The sequence below is a fragment of the Lytechinus pictus genome, chromosome 13 (genome assembly GCF_037042905.1).
Source record: "Lytechinus pictus isolate F3 Inbred chromosome 13, Lp3.0, whole genome shotgun sequence".
Lineage (NCBI taxonomy): Eukaryota > Metazoa > Echinodermata > Echinoidea > Temnopleuroida > Toxopneustidae > Lytechinus > Lytechinus pictus.
In genome coordinates, this window is record NC_087257.1 from 24,694,797 (window position 1) to 24,721,112 (window position 26,316).

The 26,316-nt window shown below is 35.5% G+C and overlaps 1 protein-coding gene and 1 pseudogene across 3 annotated transcripts; one reads left to right on the plus strand and one right to left on the minus strand.

Annotated features, from left to right (window-relative positions):
- LOC129275245 (uncharacterized) lies at positions 1–24,910 on the plus strand. Of its 3 annotated transcripts, XM_054912039.2 has the most exons (15): positions 1–124; positions 1,096–1,222; positions 7,861–8,256; positions 8,773–9,009; positions 9,443–9,571; positions 10,570–10,633; positions 10,857–10,999; positions 11,788–11,862; positions 12,557–12,734; positions 13,933–14,016; positions 14,337–14,668; positions 15,369–15,626; positions 16,887–17,110; positions 18,250–18,410; positions 19,630–24,910. In XM_054912039.2, the coding sequence occupies exons 2-15, from the start codon at positions 1,201–1,203 to the stop codon at positions 19,709–19,711; spliced, it is 2,385 nt and encodes a 794-aa protein (XP_054768014.2). In that variant the 5' UTR covers positions 1–124; positions 1,096–1,200; the 3' UTR covers positions 19,712–24,910. The 3 variants fall into 3 exon arrangements, with proteins under 3 accessions (XP_054768014.2, XP_063964245.1, XP_054768015.2); XM_064108175.1 differs by lacking the exons at positions 18,250–18,410; positions 19,630–24,910 and adding an exon at positions 17,323–17,534 and having other exon boundaries at positions 10–124; positions 16,887–17,180; XM_054912040.2 differs by lacking the exons at positions 1–124; positions 1,096–1,222 and adding an exon at positions 3,356–3,385.
- LOC129274714 (actin-like) overlaps positions 23,989–26,316 on the minus strand; it is a 5,154-nt pseudogene continuing 2,826 nt past the window's right edge.

Genomic DNA, 26,316 nt, shown 5'->3' on the forward strand with positions numbered 1-26,316 from the left:
GAAAGCGTCACTGACAACGGAGCAGCCCTGAGCTGAGCCTGAAGCTGAGCAGGGAAATTCAGTTCTGGATTTAATTGATTGGAAAGCCAAGATCTGTATTTTACATTACTGTCATTGTGAGGAGGTACGTTTCTGATATTGTTTGGTTTTTATTGTAGTAAGTTTAGTGCTGCAATTGCCACAATATCAATGCAGGCCTAGTCGACTCGACAAATTTGCAAGTGCTCGACGGAACAAATGCGAGCTCTCTCGGCTTAGCGGACGGCAGACGCCAGGTACCCCGAATCTCCGGGGTTGGCAGTTCGTTGTTTCGTGGTGCTTCTAATGAGACTGAGTCTGAGATGTTTGTCGTCTTGGCCTGGCTTTTTGATAAGTTTTATCTTTGGGCCTCCCAATTGCCTTTTGCATGGCCTTGCCCTTGCTTTGATGTGTCTCTATCCTTCCATTATTAACCAACAGTTTTGATTCTCTCCACTACAATTATCTAAGTTAGCTAGTGTATGAATGATTAAAGGCCTAAAATTAAAAAAACTGCATGCATCTCGTTCCAATTTCTCCCACTCACTGTGTAGCTGAACTAAGGCAAGCCTCACTGAAGTGAATGCTAATTGTCGGTTGTTTGTGTGGTGGTGGTGGTGAATGAATACTAAATTTCTGACTTCTGAACTGAAGTCACTCTGAAGTGCTGGAAGAATGAGAAGTTGATGTTTATTTAGATCTGATACACTCTTATTCTGATAGATTTAGAATAGCCTAGATAAATGAAATGAGATAAAATATACATAAGTTAGTAAGCTTTCTGAATTTTATAATGGCATACTTTTTGTCTTTGATCCCCATGATAAAAAGAATCCAGGACTATATTTCAATTCAAAACTCCAAGAGAAAGGGTGTGAAATCAAAATTTAAAATTTGAAGCAAAATATTAATTAAGAAATACGTTGAGTAAGCAGAGTAGCCACTTATTTCAACTGAGTATTTTGAGATTAAAGTGACAATGCCTCTAACTGAATTTCACTCTCCATTTGCCCCACTTTCCCTTTAAGAAAAAAATAATGACTTCTAACCCTTTTATTTTTTCCATTGATTCTTCAGGCTCAGGCAACCCTTGACACGATCATGATAGATGATTTCCTTCTAGGCAACGGACATTGTCCCCTGAGATGGTATGAGAAATGCTGAATCGGACCAGCTGATTTGATGTCGCTGAGGGTGGTATTTGGTATGTAACCAAAGTGGTTCTACATTTACTTCAGGGTTTATTCAAGGCCATACAAGTCCATGACCTCAGATGACCTTTTGATTGGACTCAATGTCCATTTCACTGGTCTTGATTTTTTTTGCCTTTAAATATTCCCCATTTTTGCATTGATATAGAAATGTTCCTTAGATAGGACAGTGGCCTTGCCCTATTACATGATTTAAATTTCAGGTGCGTAACATGCACCCCATGGTGTGGCAATTATATTTCTATATGGGTTCATGAATATACACTTAGAAGATAGTCTAAAATTACTTAGTCTGAACTTCAGTTGGACTATCTTCATTTGGGCTAAAATCCTTTTGTCCATGTCTCATTTTGTCTAACTGACAAATGTCGGTCTATGTCAGATGGTCTAACGGCCACTAAGGGATAATTATCCTTTGGTGCCATTACTAGATGGTCTAATTACCATGTTGCCGTAGCCGAAGTAAACATTAGTGGGAAAGTGGAAAATAGACAGAAAGAAGTTTAATAGTTTGACAAACTGTTGATAAGTCAGAGTACCATATTAAGATCCTCATGTGTATCTTCATATTTTTTTTCTCATCTTTCAAGGAGCTGTTTGCCTCCTCTCAAGATGTCATATTTGTCATCCCATTGTTTCCCTTCCAAGGGGGGGGGGGATTTTTTCAACAAACTTTTCTTTCTGCATCAGATTAGGGTTTTATAGTCAAAGACTACACACCATGAATATTGAATTAAACATGAATATTGTAAAGCTATAAAATAATTGACAATGACCTGAGCAACTGGTCAGAGTTACCAAATTGGATGTATCCTTGCGCTTACAATGGCAAAGTTTGAAAGGTTTGAATCCCATAGGCAAGAACAAACACAAATCTACATGTAAGTCTTGTAATTCAAAGACTTCAAAATAAGTAGCTTACCTGTTGTCCAGAAGGATAAAAAGGCTGAAAGTTTGTAGGAAAATAATCGCAGGGGGGTGGATATTCTTGTTATTAATAGTCCATGCACATCAGTTATTCACCAATTCCGGCAAGTATTTCACAAAGATTTAAATGTGACTAAGACATGGTAGAACACATCTGTTGAGAATGATCTGATCTGACCAATGCAGTGAATTTTGCACTTCCACATTCCTAAGAAAGATTTATCATAGGAAAAGGTTAATTACCCGGTATACTTTAAAAAAGTCAATTTTTCAAAGAGGCAAGATGCATCTTAAGAGATAATGGAGAAAATCTATAAATTGAAGTAAATCATCAAATGTTTGGAGAGTTCTCCACAAAGCCTGGTATAAAGGAAACAATGCCAAATTGAATGTGATCATTAAGAGTACGATGGGGCATTGCATTCCATTCTAATCAGTTTGATAGAATTGTTTTAAAAAGTTCTGCCTTTATACTTTTTTTAATTCAGCCCTTGTATTTTTAGTTTCTTTTATTTTATATCAACCGAAATGTACAGTGTTTCTCTCCTTTACTGATATGATTTCAAAAAGATATAAAAAATTCAGTTAGTTGATTTTATTAATGGTAATTATGTACAGTGTTAGAATCTCATAAATGACATATATATGAAGTAGTAATTTCAGAGTCATAAAATGTGAATAAATCACTATTACACTGGACATGTGCTGTCAATTGTCAGTATTAGATATCATATTGTGGTCACAATAGACTGTCAAAGAAGTTGTTTTCACCAAGTCATTGCTCACACCATTGAGGCTAGCTTTTCAGTTCTGTTAAAATTATGGATTCTCACTGCTGAGCTGATCTACCCGATTATATTTGGCCTGGTCTGGCTTGCTCAGCAGCCATTCGCATTCAAGGTTTCCATGGTAGCGACATGTACCATTTATTGCAAAGTTACCTACATGTAAATCATAAGTCTTTATGAAAATGGGCACCTGTTCCAAAATTCTTGTTACAGGGCCTGATCTACATGTAGATGTCAAATCAGCTGTGTGAATCTATATAGTATAACTTTGATGGAATATTATTTTTGGTCAATAAAATGATTTCACTCCATTATACCAGTAGATTGAGCACTGTAACAAATGTCATGTTTTGTGATTTAAGAACACTGAGGTCACCACCATACTCCTTCACTTCTTTTCTTTGATCCGTAGCATCACTTTATCCACCATTTCTTTCTGAAGTAAGTAAATTCAGATCTACATGTACATGTGCATTTTCATGAATTTATTCTTCATGCTTATTGAAAGCATCCAAAGTTTATAAATTTGCATAATTTGCTATTATCTGCATGGCCCTTTATCCTGTAATGTAAGATATGCATGCAATATACTTGTATTTGTATTTGTTGAAATTATTGCAATTTATATTAAAATCAATGGAAAATTAGGAAGATTCTGTGTAGCACACATTTTTTAATTAATGAGTCAATTGTCAATGAAAATTAATTCCTAAAATTAATTAACTTTGAATTCATAACCTTAAGCAACAAGCATCCATAAGCCTCATGAATTCTTTAGAATTATTAAATAAAGGGTAGGGAGACCTTGATGCATAACTTGCATGGATTCAAAACCACCCTCGTAAACTCTGGCCTTTATTATACAAGGCTCATAGAGCTTTCTACATGATTTCCCCATGGCTTTCTTAAAAGCAATTTTAATTATGATGATACTAGAAATGACTTGCTTGTTTTTTCTCTATCCATTAAGCTGTGAACCGTTAGTTATTATATTTTTTTAACTTTCATGAATATTTAAAACACTGCATCTTGTTTGAAAGTACAAACCGTGCCCACCTCAGATATTCCCCCATTAAATGACCTTGCTTCTCTATGCTTCTCTATGCTTCTATGCCTATATATATATATTGTAAAGAAATGAATGAAGAGAATGTTCTCTTCATTCATTTCTTTACAATATTTAAAATAAAAAGAGTTGCCAAAGCTGTTGTACATGTATAACTTCACACACTTATATATATATATATACATGTATGCACTATAGAAGTTAAGAACATAATGTGGCAGAGCTTTGAGTACTATGCTCTCATCTCTGGGAACAACCTTGCCAAATGCATTACCATATGTATAAACCCATTGTGCTACATTATTACAATTTCTATGTACGTGATCTACCGGTAACCATTTTGCACTCTGCATACATTAGTTAAATACAATGTACTGTATGCACATCCAAGAATTTATAATTATAATCAAATATAATATGCATGTGAGTAGTATTATAATATGTATGTGTGAAAAATAATTAAAAAATGTATGAGCCAGTATGTACATGTATTTATATGATGCATGGGTAGAACATTATAAAGCAAGTCATGCAAAATTGCAAATCATGATTGAGGCCTAATGAATTCTGCATTAAACAAAAGCTACTATGCATTATGCATACTGTGATCAAGCCACATTGTGCATACATGTCAACAAGCTGTGTAAATGTTTTACAAGCCATTATGAAGTTTGTTACCCCAGGCAACCTCCCAAACCATGCTAGCTATTAAGCAAACAATCATTAAGTCATAGCATGGTATGGAGTACAATGCAGAAGTGGCTATTAAGCACTTAAAACAAGCTCTATGAATTAAACTTGTACTTTTGATAGCATTGCATTAACATTGCATAGTTTTCCAGGCATATTATATTTGAACAGTCCTTTGTACTCGGAAAGTGGCATCACCAAGCTTCATTAGATACCCATTAAAAGTGACATCCAGTAAATGTCATTATTCCATTTAGCTCCAAAGCAACATATAGACCATATGAAGTATGCAACTGCAATACCCATTTCCCATTTTTGTAGCCTTTTTTCAGCCAAATAGTAGGTTTTATCATCCTGGGGTTCTGGGATATTAGATGGTACGAGGTCAACAATAGCAAGCAGCTTCATGTAGCTATATTGCTTTTATTCCTCCACTTTGGGTTTTACGGATATTTGTGAAATATATCTTATCAAATAAAAGAAAATGTCATTTATTCATAGGGGCCATATGGTGTACAATGCACTGTACATACTACACAGCATATATCCATGCATTGACCACCATGGCATATGACAAGGCCTGTATATAAACTATAGTGTCATAGAAATGAGCTTCAAAGGTTTAGAATTGGATTGTGAATTTGATTCCTTGTCAGCTGATGTACATGGTGAAACCAGCAACGTAACTTACACTTACTGTAAATATCACATACACATATATACGTACATCACATTTTTAGCCATATCTTCTTCATTTGGAGGCTTTTTTTAAACCTAGTTCTGGTGTCTAACTGGCCTATGTTTATGGGGGTCAGGTAACTACTAGTATCATGGTAACGCTGATCAACAGCCAATCAGAATAAAGGATTGCATGCAAGTTACCATTAAGTTAAGTTAACATAATGGTAATTTTTTATGCAACGGGGCCCAGGCTAGCTACAGTGTAAATTACCTCTCTCCGCCCCCTGAATTAGCATATTTGACAAAACATGTCCTCAATTTCTGAGACAAAACATATCTTCAATTTCTGAGGCATCTAATTCTAAACCTGAGAGCTCATTTCTATGACACTATAGTTTATACAAGCCTTGTTATCTGTCATGGTGGCCAATGCATTTATGCAGTGCAGTATGTATGTACAGTACATTGTACATATGTATACTGTATAGCCCCAATGGATAATTGACATTTTTTTATTTAATAAGATATATTTCACAAATATCCGTAAAACCCAAAGTGGAGGAATAAAAGCAATATAGCTATATGAAGCTGCTTGCTATTGTTGACCTCGTACCATCTAATATCCCAGAACCCCATGATGAGAAAACCTACTTTTTGGCTGAAAAAAGGCTACAAAAATGGGAAAATTTAGGTATAATTACCTTTTAACTCTACAAATAATGGTTTAAAAGTAGTAATTATAGGAAAAACAAATTGCCTGCCCCCCAAAACATATGAATAGACACCAAAACCAGAGAAATTGACCACCAAATAAAAAAGTTGTGGCCAAAACTGTGATTTTGGGGGGTTTTGGCGGCCATTTTGGATTTTGGCCCGGCACACTTTTTTCTCGGACCCGAGACAAAAAAATATTGTCATTTCATGTTGAGATACATTACAAGGAATAAAAAAAAACTGTTGTCATATTGAAATTACAAAAAAAGTATTTTTGACCCATGTATAGCCCACTCCTAATACCAATATCTTTTTTTTTGCTAAATTAAAATTATCTTTGAAACTATAGCTACCATGTGTATGGTGTTCTATGAACTTTGTTTTTGTTTTGTTTTTGCTTTTTATTAATACTGCTTTTTTATACTGAATGAAACATTATGTGAATGATTAGCAAATACATGTACATGTAGGGACTATAATATGCATACCTAATTGACAGTGGGGCTCCGCTCAAGCATGCTTTAATAGAAAGCCACTTTTTATTTGGAAACTTTGTTAGACATCCATTCATTTGATGGATTTATCATTAGACTGAGGTGCAAATTGACTCGATATACATGTAGCAACTAATACATGTAATTATACACCTCATCCTTATGCACTAATCTACATCTCCATTATGAAGTGATTTAGTTGCCACTCAGCATATTACAGTATAAAGTCGCTGAGAGGAACATTTTTGTGTGTAGGCCTAGCTAGCAAGTACAGACTAAATAGAGTGACCCAAACTAGAAATCATTGGCTCTCATGTGAAAAACAAAAGATAATATGCCTTAATCTGACCAAACTTAGCAAAACTGCTGATCTTTATATTTTATTCAAATTCACCCCTCCCCACAAAAAAATATGACTGACACAATTTCTGTTATTTTTCTATCCTGTTTTTTGTTCGTTAGAATGTCGTCCATTTTGTGAGGAGAGGACACAAGTTTGTGTCTGGCTAACCCACAATCTCCATTTTACATTGCATACTGCTATATGTATTCTCTTTAGAATAGCTGTATGATACAGTACAAATACAATGATAGATTCTTCATTTATTCTTTATGCTCTTCAAACAAATAATTATGTAAACATTGTATTAATCAAGTATCACACCTGCTCTTGCCTACAACCACCCTTTAATACATACTCATACTTTGCTTCTTTCTTTGTTTTTGTTTTTTAACTTCTGAAATAATTATATGTTCCACTGTATATTTTACCTATAGCCATTGCCTAATATTTTTTTTTATCTTCTCTGAAAAAAATGTTACACTCTGTTAAGTACCTACATGTAGTAATTACCTACTTAAAATAGTTCTTACATACTTATGCTTTGCTTTTGTGTATTCTTTGTTTTTCCTTGTTTTTTCCCTTGAAAAAATTATCTTCATTGTTTTTAAGTAACCAATCTATTGTTTTTACCTACTTATGTTTTTCCCTTTGTTTTCTTTTACTTTTATAAAGAATGTCCCGCTGTGTTTTACCAAATTAATTCGTTTTATATCCATCATGCGGTATAAAAGAGGAAAGGCCTTGATAGGCCAATGGCCTCCTGTCACACACATCCTCTACACGCCAATTCTTAGTGTCATAGTTTCATTGTAAGTCCTTGATTGTCTTAACGTAATCATATAAGCTTTATTTTGTTTTTAATATATACTGTATCTTTATAAAGATATGAAATAAATAGAGTGACTGAACTAAATAATTGTTCCTGCAGGTTCCCTGCTGGACGGTGGTCTGGCTATGATCCCGGTCAGCGGACTGTCCTCCCAGCCCACCCGTCCTAACCCAACTCAACCGTCCTCTCAACTCAACTACACAACTCTTCATCCCACCGCTGACACCGAAAGTCATGGCTACCCAGCCTGGCCTCCCACCGAACGCTCCCCGAGTCCCATCTCCAACAGCGCCCTCTCCCTGAACCTCAAGCCACCTCTGAGATCTGCCAGCTCTCCTCAGCTCCACCGGGTGTCCAAGGGTGATCTTCGGGATCTGCTGTTCCTGGTACCGACTTTACCGCTCAAAGGCATATTTGATATCGGCAGTGGCCATTATGATGTTGTCCTGGATGAGAAGCAGATCAGTTGGACTCCTCTTAGTAGGTCAAGCCATGGTGAGTCAGTAAATTGGTCTACACCTTCTTCTACTTTCTGTCTGGTCTTATCGCAAATGGTCTAATCCCAGTTCATGTAAAAACCTTTTGGTCTCATCCGATAATCATGGTGATAAACTTGGTGATCGTGCATTTGCACTTGCTGCCCCCAAAGTATGGAATAGCTTGCCAATTGACATAAGAAGCTCTCCATCATTGACTATCTTCAAATCGAAATTGAAAACATATCTCTTCAGTTAGGAAAATTCGCTGTGTAGAATTAAGTCAAAAGAGCTCTGAAAAAGCGCAGCTTTACAAATTAATGTTTATTCATTTATATTGTTCTATAAAATGACCTCATTGGCAATTATTATCCCACATGGTGTAATCCTACATGTAGTTCATGTATAAATTGTTCTTGTTCTTCTTTTATTGTTTATCCCGTTATTCATCTTCTTCTCTTCTCTTCCATTCTTCCTCCTCCACCTCCTCTCTTCCCTTATCCCTCTGCTTCTCCTTTTCTCCATCAACCACAAGCCAAAGGTGAGCAGTACCCAAAGGTGATCAAGATCAAAGACATCTTTGCTGTCCAGATTCAGAGGATACAGAGGGCGGGGCAGGAAGATGGGGGTCATCCCAAGGGGGTGTCTATCTTTGTGGTACATCCCAAGAAGGGCGTGGCCAACGGGCTTACTTGGGAGGAGATAGTCCTTGAATCGACCAATGAGGGAACCTGCCAACAGTGGTTTCAGGCCATTCTGAAGCTCATCAATGGTAACTGTCTTTTTTTTAAAATTGCAAATCAGAACTACCTATCAATGACTGAGACTCCCTGAAAAATGTTTTTTTTAAGGCAACTTTTTAATAGCATTATGGTCTTGGATGGCTAAGATTGCAACTCAGCTGTCATTGGCCACCTCTGATGCCCATTGCTGAAGTGTCAGGGAACCTTACGCCAAAAAAAATTTACTAATCTTAAACACTTTACTGTCCCTGCTCCTGCATGCGATACCAAATGCAACAATATGCCCTTAAGAATGACCTCTGTCAATTAAAAATCAATCTAGTAGTTTATGTTGTTTAGTTTCAAGATAATATAAATGTACAAAATTTAATTCACTGTGAAATGTGTTGAGCCTAATGGAAAAGCACACTGTATTGACTAATAGTAATAATCATATTATAAATGCTGTTTGAATTTCTCTAGAATTCACTGAGAGACCAAAGAGACTAAAAATCTTTGTGGATACCATGAGATCTGAGAAGGCCAAACAAGTCTATGAAAATAAAATCAAGATGCTATTCCACCATACTAGAATGAAAACGGATATCGTAGGTAAGTGAAATCATAGAGTGTTGATCTTATGTATTTAATTTTTGTCCGTCCGTCCATCCATCCTTCCATCCATCCTTTCATCCATCCATCCACCCACTCATCCATCCATTTATCCATCCATTCATCACTCTATTCTTCCATCCATCTAATATTAATGGTAATAAATGTGTTTGATTATATACATGTGGCAAATGAGAACAGTAAGTTTTTTATCCATTTGTTCCAACAGGTTATAAAAATAATCCTTTCTCACTTCGCAATGAAGTTAACTTCTGTCAATTTCCCATTCAATTCATCAATCTACTTACGTTTTCACTCTATTGAAAGAAAACCCCAGCAATCGCAAATATGCAATTATGTTATTGTGATCTTTGAATAGAACGTCATTGAATTCTAGCAGGCATAATCAATTATTCAGTACAAGGTAGTGACTATGTAGACTCCCAATTATTATTTTTTTTAAAGAGAAGATAATGTATACACTAGTTTCATTCATACACAATCATTTTTTTTTTTTTTTGGGGGGGGGGGGGCGTTGGTAATAATAGTAGTCTTGGTCTGCAAACAAGTGGGAGTTCACATACACAAAAGGCATCTGAATAACCAAAATTTCATTGAATGGGGTAGACATGAATATGCAAAGTTGATTTTCTCCAGGAACTGGTGGATGCATTTATGAAATTAGTAGAGAAAGAAAATAGATGGCTGTAAAAAAATTGCAAGCATGAAAGCTGATATTTGATCAGATTTTGATGTCTTTGTAATTTGTCATCAAGGTATTTCTACTATTATTTTAGTACTGCTATTAAAGTAATGAAAAATTCTGGTACTTTATTTGATAGCAGTTTCTAAGTGCTTTATAGTGTTTTTGAATCTTTTTATAATATGTCACATGATGAAATACTTCTTTTTCCCTGGAAGTGTGCTTGCAGGCACGGTTGGCAGTTAAACGCTAATGGGAAAGAAATGTAAGTTTTCCACTTTTTTTTCTTTTGTAGAGGTCAGCCGTCAACATCAAGTGCAAGATGCAATAGATGCCATGGATTTTAGTGATATAGATGGGTGAGTATATTGAACTTTACTTTGCCCCCCCCCATTAGTAATTTTTTTTAAAGATGTTTTCACAAATTACTTTCCTCTGTATGCCTATTGACTGAAAGATAAAGATAACAATTAAATATCCCTTTTAATTTTGTTTTTGTTCAGAAGTTCTAACCAATATAACTTATATTTCAATTTTTTTCTGAATTTGTTTCATTCATGGAACATTCCACTTAATTTACAGGGTAGTATGTATTGGAGGGGATACAATTACAAATGAAGCAGTACATGGGTTGCTACAGAGAGCTCAGAGGGATGTGGGTATAGAAATATCACCGGACACCCCCATGGCGAAGTGTAGGATTCCACTTGGTATTATTCCAACAGGTTAGTATTTGTAATCAAGTTTATGTAAAGATTTGGTCTTTTACTGGTTCAGGCGCGGAAGTGAGTTGGCTCAGCTCAATGTCTGCCTGTTGAAGCAAAGATTATGGGTTAGAGTATGTCTCTGGCGGATGCCTGAAGTCTGGGTTGTATGTTATGAACCATAATAATATTGAAATTCATGCATTTTATATTACATATGAGGCAGCTGCTCCAATATGACATTACAAATAACAAAATCTTGAAATTCTGATAACTTTATTAATCTTGTAATCTTTTTGTATTGTAATTACCGGTACAAACATTTTGTCAGGGTGAACTACCCTCTAATGGAGAGTCATCACTTTTGTGTGTTAAGATCCCTCTGCTCTATTTGTATACGAGAAGGGGAAACCCCCAGTGTATTGGTACACCAGCACCTTGTTATTGTCTGTGGCATAAAATTTTTTTTTTTTTAATCTTTAATTTGGGTTTGTTATTTGTTATTTGTTATTTTTTTTTTAAATAATAGCCATTCATTTATTCATTTATTTATTTATGTTTATTTTATTTATTTCATTAATTAAGTAATTAATTTATTTATCTGTCTATTTATTTATTTATATATTTATTTAATTATTGATTGATTTATTTATCTGTCTATATTTTTATTCATTTATTTATTTATTCATTCATTCTTTATTTATTTATATTTTTTCTGGGGGGGGGGGGATGGGTGACGATGGTACCTCTTTTTATACTGCACACAAAACCCTGCTCTTGATATTATTTTGTTATTTGGATGGATCTAGGATTGTTCAACATTGTAGCTCATTCTACGCAGGGAATCAGCAGTGCAGTGACCGCTGCACTCCATATTATATTAGGTATGTATTTCTGATATTATTCATGAATGAATCCTATTTGGGTAGAATTTTCTTATGCATGTACACGTGAAAAGCAGACATTTGTGAATTAGATTATAGGTGAAGGGATAGAAGATCACAGAGGTCACTTAATTGATATATTACTCACAAATCAGAGAGAGTTGGTAGTTCTGAAATTCAAATAATTTTCAAAATGTTTTTTTGGGGGTCAACATTTTCACAGAAGGTTAAAATATATAATATTGATAACAAAATGTTTAGTGGCAGATTTAGCCAGGTTGAACACAATACCATTACTTGAATACATACATGTGTCAATTTATATAGTGCAGCTGTCATATGCATATGCTCTATTGCACATAAAAGTCAGTATCATATTTCCCCGGCTGCAGCTGGGCTAAAGCTCAGTAGGAATAAATTCTATCTGGTACGTGTTTTCCTCGGCTATTGTAGCTATTAAATGAAGCCAATGTAGATTAATTTCTTGATGAAGGAAAATTATGCAATTCTTTTTAATATTTTCCCCATCATATACGACCCGTCGATCTATGTTTTATGTCTGCTGAAGAAGATTTTCTATTGTTAGTTTCTATATTATGTATGGGTTTGATATTAATTGTTTTTCAAACTATCTTTTAAAAAAAGTTTTGAGAAGTTTAAGATTATATGATATTTCTTTGATAATTTTCCCTAGGTCATATACAACCTGTTGATGTGTGTTCCATGTTCACGGAGGAAGGTTTCCTTCGGTTTGGTTTCTCTATTATGTATGGATTTGGCAGCGATTGCTTGAGACGAGCCGTTAAGTCGCAGCATGTTCTCAAGTCTAAATCAGCGGAGTATGCCATGGCCAAGAGTCTTGTCAAGCTGAGGTGAGCTTTAATTTGTCTGTGTCACAAGATATGCCCTTATTGTGACATCATTCCTTTATGCTGATCCTGATAGATGTTGCGACAACAGTGTACTCATTACCATGCATTAGTTTCTCTTTCAAAGTGATTATATTCAAAGGGGTAATAGTAATAGCGGGGCCCGCTGGGAGAACAGTTTTCAGAACTGAAGTGGCTTCCCCGGGTAAATATACCTATATTATCATTATTATTACAAACCTCATTTAAACTTTCCAGTTAAAGGATCTCAATTCTAATTCTACCGATTTATCTGCATTTCTCTTTGTACCTGTGGTCCATGGTTCAGTTGAATAGTCTTTAAGTTGGCAATTCCACTTGTACTGTATGCTATCGAGGAAAAAGTCGTTCCACAAAGAGATAACCAACAAGAAAATGTAGGCCTGAATATTGGTGTTACATGCATGTACATGTATTATAAAGTGAACAAATAATGTTGTGCTCTATGGCTGCTCAGTGCAGTGATAATACTAAATAACCAATATGACGTGATATTGAATTTTCAACAAATAGACAGCATATTTGGTAGACTATATATCACTTTTCGAGATAAAAATGGATTATAAGTTATTTAGGTATAGCAGAAAACAAAGCTGCTTTAACCTATAAATATTTGAAAGTATTAAAGTATTGGAAGTTATGATTGTAATGTTTATCAGATTTATACTATCTATGGTATAAAAAAATTCTGAAAATAAGGGTACTTCTGGTAGAATAAATGTACATGTATAACTGACTAAATGACTGAAATTTACAATATTGTTTACTTTGCTTGTTATTTGCTACAGTGACCATTCTCTTTGAGTGATCAATTTTCCTCTGATAGAATAATTGTCAACCAATATTTACAAGATTGAAAATCACACTGCAAATCAACTTTTATTTATATTTTTACACATTTTTTTTCTTCAAACAAGTGCACACCCAGTTACCAATAATGCGTAAAACATTTATTTGAATGCAGGATAAAAGAGCATTGTAGATTAAATACCTTGCTCACAGGCATAAGTGCTGTGGCCGGGGATCAAACCCCGGACTTTCCATGTATAGCCAGGCACCTTAGACCACTCGGCCATGGCACCTCCACAAAATCATATTTTATGCCTATGCGTGATGATAAAACATTGGATATTGATTTTCTGATTTTTTTTCCCTCATGTAGGTCATACAATTGTGAAGTGAGTTATCTTCCATTAGACAAACGTAATACCATGACCACAGAGGATTCGTCTACTTGTATAAAAGGGTAAGTGGAATGAAGCCTTGCTCATACATACATATTGTGACAAACGATCCCATGGAGAATAAAAGATATATTTTATCCAAACCTTAACATACTTTTAAAGAACTTGATTAGTCCATAAGTTTTTGTTGTCATCTACCTGTCTGTCTGTCTATCTATCTATCTATCTATCTGTCTGTCTGTCTGTCTGTCTGTCTGTCTATCCATCCACCCACCCACCCATCCATCCATCAAATCATCCATCCATGGATCCTTTTATCCACTCATTCATATATCCATCGATCTATCTATCTACATTGACCCATCTATATTTCTGTTCTTAGGTGCAAGGTATGTGGACACGCCCCTGATCTAACCCACCTAGTCCACTCCACGCCGATACCCCTCCGCCCAAAGGATAGCCCTCTGGCCCTCCGCAAGCTCACCGCCCACCACCGCCCATCCCTTGGAACACTTGGGGCCAACCCCAACACCAATCCCAGGTCCAGTCGTAGCTCCAGTCCTGTACCAAGCAGGCGGAGTATGGGGGCGTCTGTTCCGTCCATTCCCATGATTGCATGGAGCGGAGAGTCCGTACACAGCTCGTCTGAAGAATGCTTGGTGACACCAAAGAAGAAGAATAGCAAAGATGTTGTCAAATCAATTTTTAAAAGAGGTAAGTGAAGCTTAGGAGAATGATTGAAATGCTTATGTGCCGGGATGGTGGCCAGTACCGGCCCCACAATAACGCTATTCACGCTAACAGAGCAATAAAAGTAGGTCCCGTCACATCTTTCGGATTGTGATATCAAACATTGATCCTAGATGTAAATATTGAGTTGTTGTGACATCAGGCATCGCTGCAACATTACTGGTTGTATCAGGGCCTCTGTTAGTGGATTGTTAGCGATAACAACGTTTCTGTGCGGCCGGTACTGGATGATAGACTTACATTACTGTTTACCTATGAATTTTCTATCACTCTCTGTCATGTCTTTTTGCTTATTTTATTTTTTTCACATTTTTTTCATGTATACAGAATTCTTAATTTGCCTCAGTTGATCTATTGAAATTTTAGTCTGTACAAAATTTTATGGAATAAATTCCTGTGGTCAACAGTTTATCTGTGTCGCAGCCACTTGACATGTTGTAGACCGGATGATTATGCTAGAATACCCGCTTTCATATACCCTATTGTATCTGTATTTTTTTTTCAAACTGTAACTGCATAAACAATTAATATTTTTGTCAATTTGAGGAGTAAATAAAGATCAATTTAAACCTTAGAATTAATGTGTAGCTCTATTAAGTCTAGTGCTAATGGAATAGCCCAAATATTACCCATTCCTGATTTTGATTCACCACCCTCTGTACAGGCCTTGAGGCTCCCTCTTCTGCCCCCAACTCCAGGCCCAGCAGTGCAGCATGGGGGGACCAAGACACCCCTCTACCGGGTGTGGCCGGTATAGGGAGGGGTGCTGATACCACCCAGAGGAACCTCAGGAATGTCTTCACCACAGGAGCAGGTGACCGGTCTGGAGGAATACCCTCAGTTCAGGTGACCCCTGCTTTAGGAGGTTCTAAGAGTGGTATCGCTGGCATGCAGAAAGGCATCGGCATCCTACCCACAATAGGTTAGAGATTTGTTTGATATACAGTAAAGGCCAGAAGTTTACATACATCGAGGAAATTCAAAGAAAAGTTGACACTTGCCAAACATTATAAAATTTACTGTTTCGTATGAAATATTTGTGCTATCATGACGAATTTGATATGAAACAAATGAGTATGTCATACCCCTTCATCACTTTGCTTTGTCATCACGAGCTGAAAAATATTTAGGTGTCATTTTTTTTCCCCCAAACACTTCATATTTTAGACAAATTAAAAATAAAAACTTGACAAAAACATTTCATATTTAAGCTAGTTACTTCTCAAAACAAACATTTCAGATTACACTTTCTTGTTCAGTGGTGACATATCATGATAGAAAATATAATATTAATCATAGATTTGACATTTATATATTTCTGTGAAACGATGTTTGAAAATATAATAAACAATAGAATACATTTCGCATGAATATTACTTTTTTTTCAAAGGAAATTCCACCTTAAATATGCTTTAATCCCAACTTCATCTCAATCATGTCAAAGAGCTTTAATACGCTCTTTCATTTGATACCAAATTCATCATGGTAGTATTTATATTTCTGAAGATATAGTAAATTTTACGATTGGCAAGCGAAGAAATTTCTCTGAATTCCATTGGTGTATGTAAACTTTTGGCCTCAACTGTATTTACCCAAAGAAATCATTGAAATATCTACAGCTAAATTTGCCTATTAAGCCGAATCTTTTTAAACCATAGTAATTTGTTAGACTTGCGCAAGTAGAAGTAACGGACGATGATCACACCGCTGCCACTAGTCAAGTAGAAATATGGAAAATAATGGACGAATTGGCTAGTTGCTGAGACATTTATTGGCCGTGGTTGAGTGGCCGCATATATGTACATCTATGGAGAGCCATTTGTGATGGCAGAATTAAACAATATATCATACTGGCATTACAAGATTACATGTTTTGCTTAATCAGGTCTGAAAAAAAAATTGCTTCATAGATTTGGGCGAATATTTGATTTATTGGAGGTCGACTAATGCAAGTTTACACTTTCAAATTATTAGATAATGAGTTTGTACTTCACAACTAATTGAGTTAGCAATACTGTATTGGATATAAGTAGCTAATATAAGCTTTACTATATAGGTTGATTATTTCCCAAATTCTAAAGTAACCATTGACTGCAATGGGTTCACATGTGGGAATAAAAGCACCGACAGTGAGAACATCAGATCATTTCCTATGCATTTTCCTTTATTTGTTTACAAACAGACCCAAATCGTTCACCTCGATCCAAAGAAAAATGGTTAAAATTCCAGGATTCTTTCACGAGCATTGGCGTCGTAACCTTGCCCAACCGAAGCCAACTGGTACCTCGTGGTCTGGCTCCTGGTGGCCATCTTGCCGATGGCCATGCTGACCTCATCCTGGTCAGAAAGGTCAACAGGAAGGAGTTCAGGAAATTCCTACAGCATCATGGGAATGGTGAAGACCAGGTCAGTTTTAAAATGATATTTTCATGTCCTGTTTCATTGGATTTAGAGCTTTTGTTTGAATTTGGTAAATGTGAATTCAATTCAATTCAGTTGTTTTATTTTCCACTTTCAATTTCAATTTCATATTTACAATTATAATACAATTGACATAGTAACATGTAATCACATTTGAAGTATATACAAAACTTGATAACATTATAACATTACAATAGACAATTATAAAACCAGTTTGATCGCTGAAAGGTGATCCCCTGTTATTGGAATAAATTGAAACAATTATTGCAAGTTTTCATATTCCTAATTGTGCTCAAAATATGAAATCAAAATAAATAAAATATAAATACATAGATATAAAAGCTGATGACAATAGTGGGGTACAGATTGGGGGCTTGGGGGCCCTTGCCCCCCCCAATTTTTCATGACCAAGATAAAAAAAAGATATTACGCTTGATTATGGGGACGTACACTTAATTTGCCATTGAATGTTTGTTTTTGTTGCAGTTCAGTGGATTCACAATATCTATCCATTGAAGCGGATGGGCTGAAATTCGTAATGCCTCATGGGAAAAAGTTGACATCGGACATTGTGTGCTAGTGCATGCATGCGATTATGCTGCGCTGGTCGACGCGGCTTGACTGGCTTGCATAATATTATGCTGTTTACTAGGGTTCAGGAGGTGGAAGAAAAAATTGCCCCATATTTCTTTGCGAAATTCAGACCGTTTACGATAAATTCTTCCGCCGCTTTTGCCAAATCGTTTTCATTTTTGAAGCATCACAGTCACTAGCCTGTGCCTGCGCGCGATGTCAACCCCGAAGTTAGAAATTTGGCCTGTTCGCTGCAACTGATGGATGGTGCATCATGAAATCCATATAAGTTTGATATATTGCAGGCACTTATCGGGGGGGGGGGGAATTAACAGGAAAATGCTCCCTGTGAGTGGTGATAAATTTAATGCTGGTCAATTTATTGGTAGAAAAGTACCCCCCCCCCCCTCTGTAGTAAATCCAGCAATGGACATAAAAAGAAGTTGAGATTTTTTTTTATTTGTTGGACATGCGCAATAAAGTATACAACCTCCTTAAAAGTGTCGGCTTACTCACTGTATGGTATTTGATCATTTCATTTGTATTTGTAGTTTGATTTTCCATTCATTTGGAAGCATCAGGTTAAGGCTGTTCAGATCAGGCCCTTACTCAGTAGTGATGATATGAGTTCAGCAAAGCTTGAAAAATCAATGAAACTATTGACCTGGAACGTAGACATGGAACTTATTAGGGCAGACTTCATTGAATTGAGGTGAGTATAGATCTCTTTGTCAGGGACATAAAGGCCCGAATTCACAAAGGTGGTTTTGAAAACCCAAGGTTGAATCCACGGTTTATGCAGATTTCCTGTATAAATTACGCTTAATTTAGCGCGTATCGGGCGCATGTATAAAAATGTCAAATGCTGATGCACGCTTTTGTCACAGAGCGCCAATTTGATCGCCTGTTACAATTGGTTAGATACGCTATTTTATTCATGAGTCCACTGTTTGAAGAGTGGACTCATGAATAAAAACAGTGGGCTCATGAATAAAATAGCGTGGATAACCACGGCAACAGGCGTCAATTTGGCGCACTGTGACAAAAGCGCGCTTCAGCATCGGACATTTTTTAATATACGCGGTAAAATAAGTGTAATTTATACAGGAAATCTGCATAAACCATGGACTCAACCGTGGGTTTTCAAAACCACCTTTGTGAATTCGGGCCAAAGGGGTTGGAAAGGGGGGGGGGGGGCATCATGCCTGGAAGATTTACACAGTGAGCAACTTACTGTTTTTAGCCAAGTAATTGTTTGTCTCTCTTTTTAAAGCCCTTTTGAAAAAAACAGTTAGACCAATGAAATTTGTCTATTTAGGTTTCTCCATGGAGACTTCTACATTTAATGACTTTATACAAAATGACTATAAAACTGATTTTTTTTATTTTGAACAGTGTGGCTCACTGTCAGTGAGCACATGCCAATTAATGTATGGCAAGTCATTTATGATCTACATATTCCTTAATATCAAATTTGTCATTTGTTAACAACACAAAATGATTTCTGGATAGCAAGAAATTAATTCTTCATATAAAGAAATATGATTCAATGGCTTGTCATACATATGTTGCAAAATACTGGCTAAATCTGCAAGATGCGTCTGCTTCTTTAACAGAAGTTTTGTCATCGCTGTATGTGGGATTTCACAGCAGTTTTCCTAATACCACATTGTCTTGTTTGGGCAGACTCTGGAGCAGAGATACCAACCTCTTGACATAAACACAATTATAGTAAAGAAAATAGACAAAAAAAATTGTGAAGCACAGCTAACGCCAGGTAATAATGGCAGCGCTTTGTATCCTCAGGCAAAAAGCGCTTAATAAATCCAGCTATTATTATTATTTCATAGTAAGTTTGAGTATTGACTTTTATTACTATAAATGTGTTTTATAGTAAGCTTGGATTTATCATTTCATTATTTTTTTTCCAGGGTTCATCGGCAGCTTCTAGCTGTGTTTGGAGAGGGTGTTCTTGATGACGACTTCCCAACAACATCCTGCCGATGCTTATAACATCTTGTTTCCCCTCAGAGATTTTATCTGCTGAACTTTTACCCTACCATCGCTTCATTGATAGTTTGACAGAATGTCATAAAAGAACGTATGCTGTGCTTTATGACCCGCTGACCTTTGACCTGCTCATCGCTTTAATGATACGTTTGACAGAATATTACAAGCATGACACATGCTGTGGATTGTTGCTTGTGGAAGCAATACTGGTATGTTATTCATGCCATGATCCAATGGAGATGAGGGATGTAGTTTGTGTTCGCTCACATGAAATACAATATGAATATGTGTGCAGACACGAGCATGCAAATTTATTGTATTATGGCTATAAATGTCTGTCATGTTTTTCAGATAACATTTTCTTGTAACCCTCTGTTTAAATTTCTCTTTAAACAGAATCTCATAACCTGGCTCATGTGACTAAAATTCTGATGAATTGCTTTTGCAGCGGAGCCTTCGATATTTTTTCTTTATTTCAGTGACACCATTTTCACAGCAAATTGGATGATTATTCAATATCCAATTATATAATGCTGCTTATTGCTTGTAGTAAAATGAGGCCGACTTTCTCTTTTTGGTTAAACAGGAATTTATGAAAAAATTAGAAGAGAGTGAATAAATTTGTCAAATTTAGAGAACATGGGTTTTTTAGGATATTTTTTTATATATTTTATTGCACTGAGGAAGATATTGCTCATCACCCTTATTTCTGATACTGATACCTGGGTCCCGTAACACAAAGGTTAGCGATTGATCGTACGCTTGATTTTCATGATTGATTGTACATTGTATTCAATAGAATCAATCATAGAAAAATGTTCTACGATCATTGCTAAGCCTTGTGTTACGGAACCCAGGACTTGCTATGTTGACATAGATTATATTTACATTTATTCTGAAGATGATGCTCTTTTTATAGTAAATTTAGTGCATCTGAAGGCCACCGTACACCTTACGACTGTTCACGATCCGATTTTGGAACAAATCGCATTTTGCTCATTTTCTGAAAATGTGAATGGAACATATCATTTTATTTAAGGTTAATATTAATTGAAAGAATACTAATATAACCATTTTGAAAGATTGCAAGCCTTTATTTTGGAGTAAAAGCCAAATTAATTTCTAATCGTACGACTGCTATGACGTCATAACGACTAGATATTAAATTTGCTTTTATTCTAAGAAGGATGATAGCATAGTCACAGATTTGAACATAGGTATTCGTACGATGATTTTGAACATTACACAGTAAGATATTCCAAGTCTCAATATTAGCATCAAATTCTACTACGTTTTATTCCAAAATTGAGTCGCAGTCCAATTGTAAGGTGTGCAGTCGCCTTTAGCGTTCTGATGTAATAGCTACAGTAGGCAACTACATTTAAGAACTCATTTCTTGCAATCAATTGTCTTGATATTGCCCTTCTCATCGATTCTTTTACAAATCTTTTTTAGCTCTTTGTGATTTCTACTGCTATTGTGCTATGAATGAAATATGAATTACAGTAATTGTTTCATGTTATATCTTGCCCGATCGCATTTATTTATTGTGCAAAATTAGCCAAAACAGATGATTCTATACAAGATATTTATTGAATTTATATTAAAACAAATGCATGTGCTGCTTCATAATGTAAAATATATGAATTTTATTGTGAATTAGAAAAAATTGTTTGATTATATGTATTATACTTATCTTTGGTGTGCTCCTTGTTTATCTTTGCCAGATCTATGAAATTCTATTGTTCTTTAGCCAAAATTTACAAAAGCGGTTCGATACTGAAAGGGATGCATATATTGCATAACTATGGACAATGCAGATTTCATGTACAATGCATTTATTCAGTATTTAGTGCCCTTTGCAAAATTTTGCATTTATTACTCAACCTTTTGAAGTGAATACAGTGCTGAATTTTATGTGAAATCTGAATAGTCATTGGTTTGTATTTCCACTTGTGACTTCGGGCCAATATGTTGATATTCTTTACAACTCCATGCTTAAATTGCCCACCTTGAGTTTGAATACTGTATTATTGTCTACATGCAAAGTCTAGGAACGAGAAATGTTTCAGGACTTTCCAGAATTCCTGATTTTCATTCTTTATAAAGAAATGGTGTTCTTAGATATAGAATATAAATCTATGAATTGGAAGTCTCTTCAGATATGCAACAAAACATACAAAGGCACTGCCCATGTAAACCTGAGGCAGGCCATTGTGCCTGGAACTCAATCCTCTCGACTCTATGCACTACACTTGTAAAACTTCAGGAAATCATGCCCCCCCTGTAGAATCTAAAGATTTCTAACAACGAGGGCAGTCTTCAGGGTTTTGCTTGACAAAGTTCCGTTCCAGGCTTTATATTGTACAGCATGCACATATGGGACCTGAAAGTGTTCTAGCCTCTTTTCAGGCACTGTGAGTAAAATTGACTGGCATCCCTGTTATACGAGTTCTGTCATGAAAACTTCATCTGAATGTGAAATATTGTGTTTATGAAAGTTTTATATGTCGATGATGGCAATAGTTTTGCCCCTCAATAACAAGCTAAAGCCAGGGTAATATTATGCAGTGCTTATGTGCTATAATGTATGTACACATAGACATAGTACAGTTTTTATCAATTTTATCAAGACTTCTGGTTTAAATAGTGCCTAAACCACCTGAGCTTCACACTGTCGAAACTATGACTTTTTTTTAACCTTTAGAAAGAAGGGAAATGCTTTAATGCATAAAGAAAAAGGGTTATTTATTGACCAGAAATGACCACAAATGTAAATTTAAGAAAACTTTGTAGGAAAAAAAGAAATATACTGCCCTGATTGTGTCGGCCAAGGAACTTGGTGAGATTTATTATACCCACCATGTCTAAATAAACATGACATTGTTCCATTTCCTTGCAATAATACCTATATTCTCTTTTCTCTATGCAAATCTTGATCTATACATTTATATTTCATTTAGTCTATGCAACATTTGTTCCTCTTGATACCCTTGAAATGAGTGTGTGCTATTGTAAATGTAAAATGTTTCAAGGTAATATTTGATTCCCAAGGAGATATTCTGATGTGATGAATACTATGTGAAAAGAAGAATAGTATTGCTAGATCTTTACTTTCACAATGACTTAAATTGGGATTTGTTTTCTCCCATGCAAATCAGATAAGCTCATGCCATGTCCATCTTGAATTGAGTGTGTTCATTTTTCTGCTTTTGCACAAGGTTTCCACCTGCATTATTTGGTCTCTGGTTATCTAAATTTGACCTTTGTCCAATATCTTTTTCCATCCAAGTTCACCAAAGTTACCTCAAGTATGACATCCTTGGTCATTGTAGATTATAACAATTTGTTTTCTTTACTTTTGAGTATTATTGTCTCCTATCTGAAATCACACATCAGATGCCTGTTGGATAAAAGAAAAACTGGCAAATTTTTTGCCAGAGATTTTTGGTTTGTACATCAGAGTTTTTTTTATAGCAAAAGTTTAATGCAACAGGCCCCAGGGATGTTGTTGAGCAGGCCTCGAGACCAGATTTTTCTGGCCCTGGTCTCGGCCCTAGTCACACGTTCAAAGTCTATGGGAGGTTTTCTCCAGTGGCCTTATGTGACTCGGAAGTACAGGCCTTGACAACATCCCTGTCACACGTGTGTTCATCACTTCATGAAGCATCAATCTCTTCAATTTTTGTTAACCGACTACTTTAAGAGCTACTCATATGCTTGTGAATGCAAAGTTTTAAATGAAAATAACATTGAACAATGTTTAAAGCTAAATTACAGTAGTTGCAGTAAAACACTAATTTCGTGAGAAAGTCTGTAAAACCATGGACCTATAATAGGTCCATGGTAAAACCAAGGTTAAGTATGACTATATCATCGTGGATCTAGATCTGGTACAGATACATAAACTGAACTTTGTGAAATCATAAAATCTAAGCTGAAATACGATCACACTGAAGATCGCCAACACAGATAGGCACACGTGGGACAGTGTATTATTATTGCTGGAATAAAGACCCGACGGAATTAAGTGACCGAATCCGCGCTTATTTTGCTTATTTCTCAGCAATTACACAATTTCTTCCAGAAACCTTTGGCACATATTTTTTATTCATAAAAACAGACACTTGGGTGGTCATTATATTAGATTCTGTAAAAAGTCATTTTGAGATCGTTACCAGAACTAGAATTTACCTTGAATGAATTGCTCATCTGGGTAGATAATTATTAGTTTATGCTTCATTCTCTGAGAAAAAAAAAGAATCATATTCATTTTCTTTGAAATGTGTTTTTCCAAAAGTTTTGTAGCATTTCTTGAAATATTGTTATTTTTATAATCTCTACTTGGGAATTGTATAGGGTCCATAATGGACCCATAATGTTTGTTCTTCATTTACTTAAAAAAACATGGGTTTTTATCAGGCGTTTTTGTTGTTTAACCATTTTATTTGTATTGAATAGTATTATACTATTTGGATTGGATCTGATAGTGAGTAGTTCTCAAATCTAAATCATATTTTTGTTATTTCTTTGCATGACTTGAAAAAAAAAATGAGGCGTTGCCAATTTGCCATCACCCCTTCCACCACGTTCTTGATGCCTGTGGATTCATTCTTTGTATGATCGCTTACAAAGGCCTTTTTATGACACTATCATTGGTGGAGCAAATCGCTGTTGATGAAAATGAGAACGTAATCTTGAATTCAAACCATTTGGGGTTTACAATTGCATTCTCCATCACTTCAAAATCCATTGTGTCAGCAAAATATTGCAGCTTGTAGTTTATCACCTTGACTATATGTGTATTCTCATACAAACATGCATTTTGCACTATATGCCTTTATCTTAGCTATTTAAATATATATATATGCAAATTTTATCAGCCTTAGTCATGTTTGAGTGTTCAATATATGTATCACATTTCACTTTTCTATAATATTGAGTTTGTATACTGCAGGAAACTAAAGAAATATATATGTAAAACAGTGTATTCAAAGTTCTGTCATTTTAGTGTTTTAGAGGTATAACACATTCCAATATAATATTCAGTATAATGTACTGTGTTAAATCAATAACTACTTAAATGTTTTTGAAGCTGTGTATTTTATTTCAAATGTGCTTTGTCTACAAAAATGAGTTACATGCATATAATAGAGACTATATAACCTTGCATTGAAATAAACATGTAATGATTAAAGTGAATATTTGGCTCTGTATCTGTTTTTTGTTGAAATAACTGACTTTTTCTTCCATCATTATATTATAATAAGATATTTGGCATGATAGTAATAACAATTATTGTAATTATCTGAAACACAATTTAAAAACAGAATCTCATCTTGGATATACAAATATTTCCTGTGAACAAGAGAAAAATAAGAAAGTCAATTCTGAGAGAAATCGGACAAGGAATAAGAAAATTATGGCTGGGTTTTTTTAAGTGACAACTAAGGCTGTTAATCTCATATTTGCAATTTGGTGATAAGATTGTGACTGGTTATAGCAACAACTCCGTCTCATACTTGCACACTTAGGAATTAGAAATTGGTGGTTTCTTCCAAGCACCCCTCCTTGGTGTGGTAAGTAAAACAAAAATGATATCTTTGTATGTTGATCAAAATTAGCGATTTTCTATATACAATATAAACAAACTGATTTCTAAATCATGAAAATATATATGCAGGAAAATCTGCTATTTCCTTGAAAATCTGTTTCACTATTAAATAAGTCACATTTTTTGTTCAACAATGTTGGAAAATTAAAGTATTTGCAGTTTAAGCCAAAGCAATAAATAGGCCTATGTTTATCTACAATGTAAGAAAGGCAGATCTGTAAGGAGAGAGTAGAAGAAATGAAACCGAAAGCTGCTCACAAAACAGAATGAAATTAATATTGTATCATCGGTTTAACCTTTCTCGGGATCAAATATCCTGAAAGAATTGTTATAGACAACTGTTGGTCCATATTCCTGATAATCCTTTTTAGTAATCCACATTCCTCTATAATTAGATAATGAGGCAAGGATTGAACCACCGATCCAAACCGATTTCCGTCGTTCGGGAGGGCAGATCACTTTCAACGTTTCCCGCGGGACACCCCGGTTCACAAGTTCCCGTTTCACGCGCTCACCGAACCCCCTGTGCATCGAGTTCCCGCCGGTTATAATCACATTCTCATATAGTGTCATCCGGGTATCCGGGTCACAGCGTTGCAAACCGCAATACGCAATATCAGTTATACCGGATCTGTAAGTCGATTTTGCACCACCATCCGGGTTGAGCAGTGTCGGTTTGAACATGGCTTCCATGCACTGAAATGTTTCCTGGCCGAGTTTGATCTCTTGGCCGTCGGGTAGTTGATAATTCTCGGTTCTTTTCTGTTTGCTTGCCATTTCCCTCTCAAAGTCCTCCGCCACGTAACAGCACCTGTCCTTGATTTCTTTCACGATTTCCCGCTCAGCTGTGTGATATTTAACATAATCATGAAAAAAAAATTAACTTTTTTATTTTGCATCTTTTACTTTTCAATGTTTGATAAAAGTCACGTGAGTATCCTAATTTTTTTTCTCCAAACAATCTTAAAGGATTTTTGGGAATGAATAATAAATA

What these genes read in the sequence shown, in the direction of transcription:
- LOC129275245 (XM_054912039.2), top strand. Translation starts at nt 1,201, where the DNA reads ATGTCGCTGAGGGTGGTATTTG. An exon ending in AAGAGTCTTGTCAAGCTGAG is followed by an intron (nt 12,735 to 13,932) that starts GTGAGCTTTAAT and finishes TCCCTCATGTAG; the next exon opens with GTCATACAATTGTGAAGTGA. An exon ending in ATGGGAATGGTGAAGACCAG is followed by an intron (nt 17,111 to 18,249) that starts GTCAGTTTTAAA and finishes TTGTATTTGTAG; the next exon opens with TTTGATTTTCCATTCATTTG.